Here is a 14,028-nt window from a genome sequence, read left to right as displayed (position 1 = left end):
TTAGTTTATTCTTTTTATTTTTATGAAAAACCACATATGTTCTACTCTACTATTTACTATGCTATCTATAACTACTCTATATACTAGAATAGAAAGTATCTAAAACTATGGGAACGAAAAGAAAGGACTTATCAGTTTGCTCCTTATGCTATCAACCACTCCTGGCATAAATTCCCTCGCTGCACCAATCTGCTTCTGCATAGGACTTGGTTGGAGCAGCTGCCCTCTTATCTATTGCAAGATGTTGTTTTTCTCTTCTCGAAGCCAACTACAGTTCTCCTCCAATGGCAGTTGTTGAGTGTGAGGCACTAGAATAAAGACCTTAGTGGGTTGTTGGTTCTCATCTTTCGCGTCTTTAGGATGTGGGGATGTTATTCCAAGTGATAACACAAATTGTGCCTTTGCTGAGAAGATTCCCCAGTATCCATTACGTAATTCTGGATATGAGATAAGAACCCACTGACTTTTATCTGAATCAATCATATAAGGAATAATTCATTATCAAAGCTGAAATTTTCAAACACATAAAATCTAGACATATATATAATAATAATACACAAACAAAGGAAAGAATTAACTCAAATTGGGGAGGGGGTAGATATTCAGAATTAAAATGTGCTCTAGAAACAAAAACGTAATTTTCATATCTATATACTAAATCACATATACTATAAAATGAATACAGTATGCTTGCTACTACAATCAAAACAACTCATTTTAAATGGCATCAAATGCTTCCTATACAGCATATAACCAAGGCTATTTACGAATCTAGTATGGCAAACAGTTTAAAGGTCAAGTAAATGGTTTAAACTAATGTGTTCAAAGAGAGAAAGCTTATCAATTTTAATAGCTTCTTTTAAAATTTTATCTAATGCTTATCAATAACTTTATCGAAAAAAGAAAATGACTGTATAGTGTAAGAAACGCGTGCCAGTATATACCTGTTTTTGTAAGATGGTCTCTTTATCCTTAGCACATTGATGACTATGCCAAATGAGATATTCAAGAGAACAACTAAGCTTTCCGTGATGCAAATTGAAACCTACTATTAAAAGTGCGTCAATCTTTCACATGTGACTTACTGGTTCACAACTTATTTGAAAACAAATAAAATTATTAGTAATGAAGGTANACTTGTCATGACCAATTAAGAAAAATCTAAGCCAAGCACCTTAAATGATGAAATCTTTGTCATCAAATACAAAACTGCCAATATTGCTTTAGGAATCCACCATAAACATAAAACACGATTGAAGACAATGTGGTGACTGCCGCCACGCTTTGTGAAGAAAATAATATTTANCTACATATAAATACAAGTGAATAATTACATTACAAACAATCAAATGCCATAAACTCTATATAAAANTGTAGCTGAGATCTAAAAATCAGGAAGCTTACCCACACCATCAACTCAGAAAAGCTATAGAACCATTTATGATATCCAACAATGTGACTACTATGCTCTTTCTTCCACAGAAAAACTATGTCTGCAATTGAAAGACATGCTCCAACAGCTGGTATAAAATCCAGGACTATTTTTTCTGGAAAGGTCATCTGTTTATTCAATGTAAACCATCAAATATGAATATCATTTATCTCAGGTACATACTACTGTAGATTACAGAAACTATATGNGGAGATAATGGTANTTNTTCCATGTGAACCANACGATTTGAATTCCATAAAGTTTGACAATATTGGACAATCACTTGCTGTAGAGAACACCTTACAGAGAAACACTACAGGATAAGAAGGCTCACAAGTAAGTATTGTGCAAACAGAATGCAGATACTAATTTATAGATTTTTTACATCATACCAGAATTTCCTCCNGNATGAAGATAATAGGGTCTGTTGGGGTTGTGTTACGTCCACGCTACTATTGGTAGCAGTGACCATATTTATATGCAAGAAAGAAGAAGGTCAAGAACAAACAAGAAGAAGACGGAAGTAGATCAAGAACAATCAAGAAGACGGTACATCTGTGATCAGCAAGAACATTCAGAAATAACAGTACTTATTATGCCAACATACCAGTATATCACAAAGGTCCATCTGTGATCAGCAAGAACATTTAATCCAACCAACCAGTATAATTAAGTTGATCACAATGTTCAACTATTTCTGGGAGGTACGTGATTCTAAAACTGGGGAAATCAAAAAGCCCTATAAAGCAGCCGATAAAGAATGTGTAGCAATTATGAATGTTGTAATACACTAACTTGTTTATTTTTTTAAGTGGCAATAATTGATGAATGAAATTAACACCAGTAAGAAGGATTAGTGAAAAACGAAAAAAGAAAAAAAGTTTCTGGTGTTCAAATTTGCTTTTGCATAATCAAATAGATAGCCTGAAACTTACAGTAAATTTTTGTATAAGCTTTCTAAGCTTCTGCCGACTCTTTTTCATGCTTTCAAATGACAAATGACTCTTGCCATGCTCCCACTGACATAGTTTCACTTCAATACCAACCTCTTTCCTACTAGCATCAATGTACTTCAATACTCTGCAGTCAGCAAATAATTTGATAGACATTAAGGCCGAGAAAAAAAGACAACAAACTGAAGAAACAATAAGTACAAGGAACTTACATTGGTAAGAACTGCACATAAAATCCAAAGATATTGGTAAGAAATGCACATAATTCCTTTCTAGTTTTCACCATCCCTTACAAGAAAAAAGAAATAAAAACGAGAAAAGAAATAAAAAAGAAACAAGCTCAACTGAGTTACTGGACAGGCATTAAATTTCCTTTCATTTCAAGATAAAAAGGCTAACTTGCATCTCCACAGAAAAAGTTAGAATCCCATGTTGGAATTGAAAATTTGAAAGTGTTGAANNAGGTATTACTTGGACAAATNATATTCCAGCAGTNCATCACAGTCATATGGTATAAATATTGCCTATAAAGACTACAGAGTGACGCACAAGCTTTGGTTTCCATCAACAAAGATTTTTCCAGTGTGTGGGAGGAAAACACGATTTCGTATTGAAAAATACCTTCAATAAACCCAGGCAGAGGTATGGCCATCCATATGCACTACAGAGTGCTCTAAACAAAGATGGATTAGAGCCATTGTTACTCAGTTGAGCTTGCTAGCAGGACAAAATCACATCATGACAGGAAGAAGGACCCATATCAGTCGGTAGTGGCAAAAGGTCATCAGAATGTAATTGTTTTACCACACCATGATTCGTTACTGGAGTTATGAAGTTGAAAGTCATCAAATCCCAAAAGTTTCCATCATTTTCCTGCATAGGAAGAATATTAAAAAAAGTAAAAGTAAAATCATATCAGTCCTGCAAATTGGAAATGAAAATAACTGAATAAAACAACATGAAAAGAGTATATTTTCTTTAAAAAATAAACCAAACATATAATTATCTCCAAAAGAATTATGAAATTTTCATAATTATCAAAAGCCCCATACTGATAAAAAAAATTGTAAATTTCCCCTTTAACTTTTCCACCAACCAACTATTTAAAAAGCACACAAGAACTAAATTGTATTTAAATTCAAGTTATATTCTACACTTCATCCCATACAAAATGAAGAGTAATTACTTTGAGAGTAAGCAAAGGAGNCTATGAAGAGAATTATGTTTGATGACTAATCAGACCTACAAGGTCTTGATAACCACCTTCCTCAAGGTCCACACCATTCGAAAGAAGTGGATCCTCCAAAAACCTAAAATTGTGACAGCAAATTCATTCAGAATTAAAATGTGTTCTAGAAACAAAAACGTAATTTTCATATCTATATACTAAATCACATATACTATAAAATGAATACAGAATGCTTGCTACTACAATCAAAATGATGTTGAACCTCGTCAATATTAATTGGAATATTCAGCTCTTGCCTTGCCGTGTGCAATTGTTGCTCCAATGCAAAATTAGATAGCATCAACCCATCCCATTCTTACAAATTAGGCAAACCAAATCATCCTTTGTTGATGCCTATATAATTGTTTTCTACAAACAGAAACAAGACTATAAAATCAGTAAATTAAAGGAAATTAAACTGTGAAATGAGTTAAATCTCTTAAACCAAAGTTCTATGAGATAAAAGAGTAAAATGAAAAGAAAATAAGCAAAGAAGTAACTATGAACCTAGCTAAACTAAAACAGACTTCTATTTAAGAAAAAAAAAGCCCTAAGAAAATCCCAAACAGTAATAAAAATAAAGCCTAATCCTACATCCTAAAACAGATTCTAAAAGCATCAATGACTAAGTATTTACAAACTAAAACTAAGAATTTATAAACTGAAACTAAGTATGACTATTTACACTACCCTATAAGCTAATATTTACAACTCAATTAGTCCTAAACTAAAAAGAAAATCAACTAAGCAAAAAAATTAATCTATTTTTACTACAAAAGCACATACTAAAAATAGTTGGATCAAAGCAAAAGCAAAAATTTAACTATACCCTCTCACCCCCACACTTAAGAGGCATATGCCCTCAATGTGTGAGTGAGGAAGGCTTTGTAACAACACAAACACATAGGTATATATCAAACAGCAACAAATTTGTCCACAACAAAAACTGAAAAACAGAAAGATAGACAGAATTGAACAAGAACAAAAACAAAGATTAAAACTAAAATAACAAAACTAAAAAACAAAAGAACTTGTTCAGATTGGCCACAAAACAAAATTGATCTTCTTTATTTTTATAGAAAACAACATATGTCTATCTTTAATATACTTACTAAGAATATATTAACTATCATAAAGAACCTATAACTACTATTTAAGAGAAAGGGAAAGAAATGGCTTATCAGATTTACTCCTCGCTCAGCCCAAGTGTGCATTTTCACCAAGGTTACACTGCTTTCTCTTGCTCAAAAATAGATTTACTTGAAAATGCAACCCAAATCTGTACAGATATTCACAACTAAGTCAACATTTCACATAATACTAATCAATGACAAAGCATAAAACCATCACCGTGACTACACCAACATGTGGCAGGCATTGCCAACTAACTTCCACAGAAGCATTAAAATTTGAAACAGTAACTGAATTTTTTTATTGGGAATGAATGCCTTTGAAACAAACAACTTCCAAGACAGAGTGAAAAACAATCCAGGGCCAAAGGTTAAAAAAAAACAAAAAAAAACTACATAGAAGGCCAACACTAAGTTCTTGACAGAACCCTCCAGTTCATGATATTGTTCAAAGAGTATTCCAAGAAAAATCTACAGATAAATATGTTTTTGATNAAAATGTCAAGCAACTTTAGTTGATAAAAACATGTAACTTTTCGTTCAATATTAGAAATCATATTTTATTGCCTCAATAGAAAACTTTGGTGCTAAATGCATCTCCCAATTCTTCCAAATTCTACAAGATAATTCCTTCCTAAGCTGGTTTGAGTTAGATAATGTTTTTGACTCACGGGATTTTATAATTGCTTCAAGGTATGTTCAGAGAGGATTTTGAGCTTTAAAAGATAGCAAGAAAAATAGCAGTCAAANACAATAAAATCAAGGAGATGGGGGAGTGAAGAATGAGCAACAAGTCAACAACANCATATCCTTGCTCTAGTACTTTTGGGTCTGCAGTGAAAGTTGAACTTGTGTGGATGATGCAGTTATATATACTCAGTATAATGGTATCCAATCACANCTTATCATAAACAATAAACTTATTAACTTTTTATAATAAGTACTTCGAAACTAGGGTCAACTATACTATATTTATNCTACACTTAAATGTAAATAAAAAAATTATCATATTAGATAGACTTAAATTAAGCAAATTGCAATTAAATTAAGCACATTTAATGATACTATTTATCAAGACAGGTTGGTGTAGACGATCTATTCTGTGAAAAAAGACCCGTTTTTCATTAACATTGATTAAAAACCCTTTGGATCTGCCCAGATGAATTTGGAAATACTAATACAATCGGACTAAAAAATGTTAATACTATTATCTTAAAAACAACCCAAACTTATGTAGGTACCATCTCCAACAGTCAGATTAAACATAAATTAAAAAAAAAAAAAAAAGTAAATCCAATAGAAAATAAAAAAAAAAAAAAGTAACGCCAATAGCTGAGTACTGAGTAGTATGACGTAAGAATTGAATTCAATAATTATTTTAACTAACAAATTTGATGTCTTCTATGTTGCACAACAAATTCTTTACATATGATACGGAATTAATAAGATTTGTTGTTATTTGTGATCAAATGGATTCAAGCAACAGAATAATTAGGATCTTTAGTTGTTCTTTCTATCATTCTTTATACAACAAAACAATTCTAAAATTGGAAAGCCAAGTCACTTACTTTGGCTGCATTATTCTCATACTGCAATTAGTCAAAAGAAAATATCTTACCATGAATAGTAAGATATTTTTTAAAACGCAATTGGTATATAGGCATGTTAAGATACTGTTTCTTGAATTTTTTAAAAATTGTTACTTCTTTAAATTAAATAATGAATTTCTTGTAATCATTCTTTTAGTTGAAGTCGGAACAGTACTAAAAAAGAGAAAAAAAAATAAGAGAAATAATTATGACTCATACCTTGAGATGAAAACATCAAGAAATTCTAACAACAGAAATAAAAGTTTTACGTGGATGGCTACAAACATACGCTAAAATTATAAATTCAACGTGGTTAGGTATAGCAAGTGTACTTACAGAAAGTGTCAATTTATTCTTGTTGGTGTGGGCTTTGCTTCCTCTCTTTGGTGAAAAAATAAGAACCTTGGGAGTTTTTTTGAAGAGTTGAATGTAGTAGATGCAACATTGGCTTGAACAATTTGTTGTTCTTGAAAATGATGTTTTTCAAAACGTTCTTCTTAGACTGAAAGCAAGATTTCTGTCTCTTCAACAGTATAAGGAAGTGCATCAAGAATAGCGTCAATGTGATCATTGAAAGAGAAAAAAAAAGTGTTAAAGGTATGTGGGAGAACAGAAGAAGGATCTTGAGTGTGTGTAGAATTGCCATTACTTTATTTTATTCTCTGTTCATATTTGTGCATTTATGTTCATATATTTTTATACTTATATTTCTTTTTTATATTGTTCTGATACCATATTTTATATTGCTCTGAAAGATGAGGAGGAGTTCATGATAAAAAAAAATGGCTCTGATATGGTGTATGAATAAAGAAGAGAAGAAAAGGACAGAGAAACTGAAAGGTATCTACCTTCTTATTGAGTGATAATAAGAGTGCAAAGGATATATATATATATATATATATATATATATATATATATAACAGATAGGAGGGGACGATTACATTATAATAACTTTCAAGACAATAATTAATACTTGTTTAAATGATTTATATTTGTGAACTAACTCGTGGTTTCCTTTCGTCACTAGGAATAAAAGTTTGTTTTACAATAATTGCTCTAACAATCCTATTCATGATAATTTTGAATTAGTTAATAGTTTAAATAGACATTAATAACGTATAAAACAATAACTCTTAAAAAATATCTCTTAAAAGTTTACATTTTTCAACTAAAAACCACTATAAGAATTTTCTGACTAAATCCAAGCACATTTTACAGAAAGGAAAACGGGTTTCTTAACATCCCTTAACAAAAACTTCTAAGATCAGTGAGTACCTAGCCATCTGACCTTCGATCAATTTTCTGACTAAATCCAAGCACAACGACCATAACAACAGTCACTATGTTAACTCCAAAACCTAAAACAAAACGAAATATTAAGGAAAATCAATTCATATGTATTTGTGTGTATAGTGAGTGAGCTGAAACTAAAATCTTAAAAAGAATGAGGATATATGTCTTCAAAGCAGTCAGAGAACCTCTCTCCATCCCAAATCTGTAAACCAGGAAAAACAATACAAGTCAGGATGAGATTCCAATGAATTTTCATGATCTTTAATGTACAGACACACTATGATATTCCTTTAATTTTTAGTCATTTCTCAATATATCAGAAAGAATGTTAATTTTGAAGTCAAGCTATCAAAAAAAGAACTAAAGAAAGCTGAAGCAAAAAGAAACCGATATTATTACTTCCGTGTTCAAAAGAAAGAAAAACCAAGAAACTGTACTGCTAACGGTAAAAACAGAGAAATAAACACTCCTAACCTAATAAAACCAGAAATATTAATATGATTGTAATCTCAAAACTCCAAAAATGTTTTCATACCCATCAAGCCGTATAACAATAACTTAGTAGCAAACACAATAAATGGAGACTAAGTCTTCATGCAATAAAGAATTACAGTTTCTTTGGACGGAGTCGAAAAAGAAAACATGTAGAAAAATACAATAGTAAAACAATAAAATTTAAAGAAAAAATGTCAAGAAAAATGGTGGTAGATCAAAACACAAAATGTATGACAAGTATTGGTTTCTTGTAGAAAATAAAGAAAAACAAAACATTGGGAAGAGGAAGAGATGCTTACAAACAGAACATTGACAAGTGTTTCACTAACCTCTCACGCTCCTCTTCCTCTTTCCCTTCATCGGGTTTCTCTTTTCTTCATCACCAAGAGAGATCGCCACTGCAGAAGACCCCTCGAACAGAGCTTCTTCTCGCCACTCCAGAAGACCCCTCGAGCAGAGCTTCTTCTCTTGGCTTCGCGTCTCAGCTTTTTTCCCTCTCTCTCACCAACTCTCTGACAAAGTGAATGTTCTGGAGGAAGTGAGACTTCACTCACTTATTTCTGGAGGAAGAGGAGAGACTACTGAGTGACCCATATCATACATAAAAAAGGCGCGGGTGGATTTTTTTTCGTGGGTAAATTTGACTTTTCACAGATAAAAGTAAAAGATTTTACAAAATTATTTATCTGTGTAAACTTTAATTTTGAATATTAACATTCCACTTATACAATATGTAAAAATAGTAGTATTTAAAAAAATATATTTATTATTCCATACAAACACAAAAATTATTTTTTACTCAACTTTTAATTAGTATTTTTACATCAATGCATGATAAATAATTATTATATAAAACATTTCCAATTTTGCTAACGAAATTTTTTACAATAAATATCTATATAAACTGTGGATATATTTTGCCCTGATTTAATTATTTTTTAATTTTTAAGTGTTTAATTAAAGTTTAAAAAAATTTCATTGCTAAAATATCCAAACGTGGGAGAATTTTTTTAAATTTAATTATTGTAATAAATAATCACTTATGTAATCAAAATTATCTAAACATAACTTGTTATTACTTATTTTTAACTGAAATTTTGAATCTAAAGTTAGCTTAATTATATTAAGATTTTATTTGGATTACTATCCTTAAATACAGTTGAAGTACTGAAAATCTTATACAAAAAATTAAATCAAAATTTAGAAAATCAAAAATTAACTCTCATATGCAGTCACGACATAATTGGAATAAAACAAATTAATGAAATAACACCTATTATAGAATAAAAAACTTATGTTAAAGATATGCACAAAACACTAAATAGGTTGGGAACTACGAAAAGGAAAAATACCATAAATTTATTTAATCAAACTAAAAGTTCTATTAATTTGTTTATAAATATAATTTAGAATAACAATATATTGACGTAATCAAGTCCACTGGCATAGCTTGGTTTGCAGTAATGGGTGGGTGGCCCCCAAATTTTAATACATAAATAAAAATTATTTATTTAATTTTAGTATATATTTATATATTTTGTCTCTTTAAAATGTTTGTAGATTTATTTTCACACTTTTAATTTTTTTTAAGACTTGTCACTTTTGAAATCCATTTATCACAATGGTTTATTTGTTATATGGTTAAATAATTTACCTTTCTTGACTGATAACTTTACTTGTATTTATAATAATAAAAGATATATTATCAATCCTAAATTTTCAACAAACATATTTAAGACACTAACAAAAATGGTAGAATGATATCGGACTACAATAAACAAGATTAGTTTATATATAATAAAAGGATAATGATATTTTGACAATATTTTTTTTTATAATATTTTAACATTATTTGCGTGTCATTTTGTGATTGGTTCAAAATTACTTCACGATCAATAATAATAATCATAAATACCAATAGATCAATCACAGAATAACATGCAGATATGGTTAAAATGTTGTCAAAAACATGTTGTGAAAATATCATTATCCTACCTTGACAACATTTTAATACCATTTACATGTCATTCTGTGATTTACATGTCATTCTGTGATTGGTTCATGTTTATAATTATTATTATTGATTTTAGAATAATTTTGAACCACTCACAAAATAATACGTAAATGATGTTAAAATATTGTAAGAAAAATGTTATCAAAATATCATCATGCATATCTTTTAAATTTCTATGTAATTATTTTTCTGGGTTCGTCCACACAAAAAAAGCAATAAAGTTTTGTAAGTAAATGACTTTAATTAAATAAAAAAGCAGTATTTCACAAATTGGAACTTTGTGCATAAATGATAAAAATGATCACCGAGATTCAGTGTGGAGAGACATAAAGGAAAAAAGTATATTAGAAAATAGGATAAAAGATCGATTAAAGTTTCAGCACTATTAAAATCTGAGCTTAATCATGTGCTATACATGTCACACTTCCACTGCACTAAGTAAATATGAAATGTTTATTTCTATTACATACTATAATTTTATATTTCTGTATGAACTTCAGAGTATTTTATTTCAGACAGAAATTCACTTATACGTTATTGTTACTTAATTTTAATTTTAAGTAAAAATTAAAATTAGTTAATTTTAAAACTTTGATTTAATTTAATTTTTTAATTTTAAAATGTGTAAATTTAATTTTTTTAATTAATTTTTGTTAAATTTATTAGATATTTTAAAATTCTTTTCTATAATAATATTTAAATTATTTATATTATATGACGTTTTTTTTAATTTGATCTAAAATATGTATTTTAAAAATCAAATAAATTTAATAAAATTTAATTGAAAAATTAAACTCACGTTAACCTAAAAATTAAATTCATCTAAAATTTAAAAAAAAAAACTAATTCAAATTTTAATTTAAAGTTAAAAGATAAAAAATTATATTTAACCCAAGTTTATTATATGTTTAAGACACCTTAAAATTATATATATATATATATATATATATATATATATATATATATATATATATATATATATATATTAAGGACTTTTTTAATTAGTACATTTTAGTCAAAGTATACAAAGTTTTAGATTACAAAAATCTATTAAAAAAATTAACTTTAAATTAAAGATATTTTATTGATTTTAAAATTTAATTTAAAATAAAAAAATAATAAAGTAGTGTATTAATAGTTATTATCTTTTATTTTATTTTTTATTTTAAAAATAACTACCTTTTAAAAAATATAATAAGAAGATAATAACTATTGTGAACCAATCGGATAATAAATAAATATTTTTTGTTTTTTTTATTTTAAATTAAATTTTTAAATTATTAAAATACCTCTTTAATTTTTTTTAATATATAATGACTTTTTTGTAACCTTGGTATATTTTCTTAAAATATACAAACTAAAAAAATCTTATGTAAATTAGCATATATATATATATATATATATATATATATATATATAATATCCATTTACGACAAGATTTCTCACAGTAACTCACCTAGCAAATCCATATCAGTAGAGAGTGTTCCTCCCGTGGCAATCAAATCATCAACCACTAAAGCACGTTCACAACAGCTCCAACATGCATCTCAATACAGTCTCTCCCATATTCCAGAATATATTCTTAAGCAAAAACTTTTCCAGGCATTGAGGTAAGCTTTTGTTAAAATACAACTAGAAAATAAACAATTTATAGTAACAATATCGGGGAAACCTTGACAAAGCCCTTGTCATGGTCTCATTTTAGATGACCTGAAAGGCAAATTATAAAAGCCTGAAGGACTGTATAAAAGGAAAAAAGAAACAGAACAAAAGAAGGTGAAGGTGATTAATTGCTCTATAACAATAATAATCATAATAATAATAATAATAATAATGATAATAATATTAGTATTATTATCATTATTATTATTATTATTATCACTATTATTATTATTATTATTACTATTATTATTGTTACTATTACTATTATTATTATTATTATTATTATTAATATTATTATTATTGTTATTGTTATTATTATTATTATTATTGTTATTATTAATAGTATTATTATTATTATTACTAGTATTCTTATTATTATTAGTTTATTTATTGTAACATTCCAAATTATATACTAAACATATATAAGTATAGAATGCAAACAACCATGATAATGGAAAACACTTAAATGTACTAGATGAGTGTTTAGTTATACAGTTATCCAAAATCAGAGAAATTTAAAAGCTTTACAATTACATATAAAGTCTTTCAAAATGGAACAAAAGAAAAGAAACTAAGTGGAAATCTAAGGGAAAGGTAAGTACTAGGGGCTGATTCTCCACTGTCCAGTGCTTGCTCAAGAGAGGCATCATCTGTTGTCTCTGCTCACATCCAAGGTTGGATGATCATCACAAGAAAGAAAACCAGGAACATACGAAACACAGAAACATACATTGCAAGGGTGAGCTAGTATTAAAAACATAAACATGTTCAATGCATTTTCAAGAAATAAAACATACAAGCAATAACAAAACAAGTATAGATAAATCATAATTGACCTAGACTCGTACGGACTAGGGATGAATTTTGATCTTGGGCAGGTTGTGCACTTGTGGTGGACTCTACTGCTTTGCAAAGTCATTGCCGAGGGGTTTCACCCGACCACACACAAGGCTAGTCCGTTACCGCGGAATAGACCTCCAGTGAAAGCGTCTACCCTAGGACTTCCCACTACTCTCACCACCCGCGTCGATCCTCTCTATTTGAGAATGAAAGACCGTCAGAGTATTAGGGATGACCTCCCTTGAAGGAGCCTCAATATTCATTCATACACTAAAGCGATCTCACCTAGAGATCTTAGAATAATTCTCAAAGTACATAATCCATATCACCAATCTTGTTTTACTTCACCAACCTCATCCAAATAATCATACAATCTCATTCAGAAGCAAAAATAAACATATATAACTCATACATTACATATCTTCACAGAATTATCATTTACTAATATCAATTTCTTTATCAACTATAATTGCCTATATTTAAGAAATTCAAACAGCTTGGAGACTCTCACCAATGGCTCCGGAAGGGTCAAAAACCTCCAAAACGACCTAAAGAACATAAAAATAGAAGCTAGCCCATATAAAGATGTTAAAAGTGAAGATAAGCCTGTACAAGTGAAAGATATTAAAAAATTGCATTCTCAACTTAATTATTCAAATACAGTATAAGATATTATGACAAAACAATTAACCCGAATAGAAAATAAGGCCCAAAAAGAAACTCCTAGTAGTTCAAAATAACCTATAAAACTAATATATAAATTATTCAACGTACCACAAAAAGAATTAGATTCATTAAGATTAAAAAGTGATACAGATTTGAAAATAGAAGAATTAAAAAGTAAATTAGACAAGTTAAATAAACCATTAGTGAATACATTAGAAATCAATAAATTAAAATATATATCCAAAGCTTAGAAACTATTATCCTCGTCCAACAGCTGCTGACGTGTAGTTTGAAGAAAGAGGAGAATTAGTACAAAATGCTTTCTCTAGAAATGAAATAGACGAATGGAATTTAGATGGAATGAGTGAGCAAACTATTTTCGATATGATTTGTCAGATGACAATGGCAACCACTGCCCATAAAACTAAAGGTTGTACTGACAAAATTATAATAATAATAATAAGAAAAATAATAATAGTAGTAGTAATAATAATAGTAATGATTGAAATAATAATAATAATAATAGTAATAATAATAATAACATGATTAATATTATTATTATTATTATTATTATTATTATTATTTTTAGTATTATTATTATTAGTTTTATTATTATTATTATTAGAATTATTATTATTATTTGTATTATTATTATTATTATTATTATTATTATTATTATTATTATTAGTATTATTATTATTATTATTATTATTATTATTATTATTA

The 14,028-nt window shown here is 28.5% G+C and overlaps 1 protein-coding gene across 3 annotated transcripts; it reads right to left on the bottom strand.

Annotated features, from left to right (window-relative positions):
- Positions 1 to 30: 30 nt before the first annotated feature.
- On the bottom strand, positions 31 to 8,687 carry LOC106765881 (ABC transporter C family member 13). Of its 3 annotated transcripts, XM_022783827.1 has the most exons (15): positions 8,450 to 8,687; positions 7,811 to 7,827; positions 7,608 to 7,690; positions 6,669 to 6,855; positions 4,804 to 4,892; positions 3,837 to 3,982; positions 3,572 to 3,695; positions 3,195 to 3,258; positions 3,007 to 3,102; positions 2,598 to 2,608; positions 2,368 to 2,512; positions 1,405 to 1,560; positions 1,175 to 1,306; positions 945 to 1,045; positions 31 to 470 (listed from the first exon to the last, which is right to left on the bottom strand). In XM_022783827.1, exons 8-15 carry the CDS (start codon positions 3,195 to 3,197, stop codon positions 467 to 469), a joined length of 648 nt encoding a protein of 215 aa, XP_022639548.1. In that variant the 5' UTR covers positions 3,198 to 3,258; positions 3,572 to 3,695; positions 3,837 to 3,982; positions 4,804 to 4,892; positions 6,669 to 6,855; positions 7,608 to 7,690; positions 7,811 to 7,827; positions 8,450 to 8,687; the 3' UTR covers positions 31 to 466. The 3 variants fall into 3 exon arrangements, 1 of the variants encoding a protein (XP_022639548.1); XR_002668800.1 differs by lacking the exons at positions 31 to 470; positions 945 to 1,045; positions 1,175 to 1,306; ... (5 more) ...; positions 3,837 to 3,982; positions 4,804 to 4,892 and having other exon boundaries at positions 1,322 to 1,884; positions 7,608 to 7,827; XR_002668801.1 differs by lacking the exons at positions 31 to 470; positions 945 to 1,045; positions 1,175 to 1,306; ... (5 more) ...; positions 3,837 to 3,982; positions 4,804 to 4,892 and having other exon boundaries at positions 1,322 to 1,560; positions 7,608 to 7,827.
- Between the last annotated feature and the right edge of the window lie 5,341 nt (positions 8,688 to 14,028).

Source organism: Vigna radiata, chromosome 7 (genome assembly GCF_000741045.1).
Source record: "Vigna radiata var. radiata cultivar VC1973A chromosome 7, Vradiata_ver6, whole genome shotgun sequence".
NCBI classification, from domain to species: domain Eukaryota; kingdom Viridiplantae; phylum Streptophyta; class Magnoliopsida; order Fabales; family Fabaceae; genus Vigna; species Vigna radiata.
This window is presented reverse-complemented; position numbering and strand designations above follow the sequence as displayed.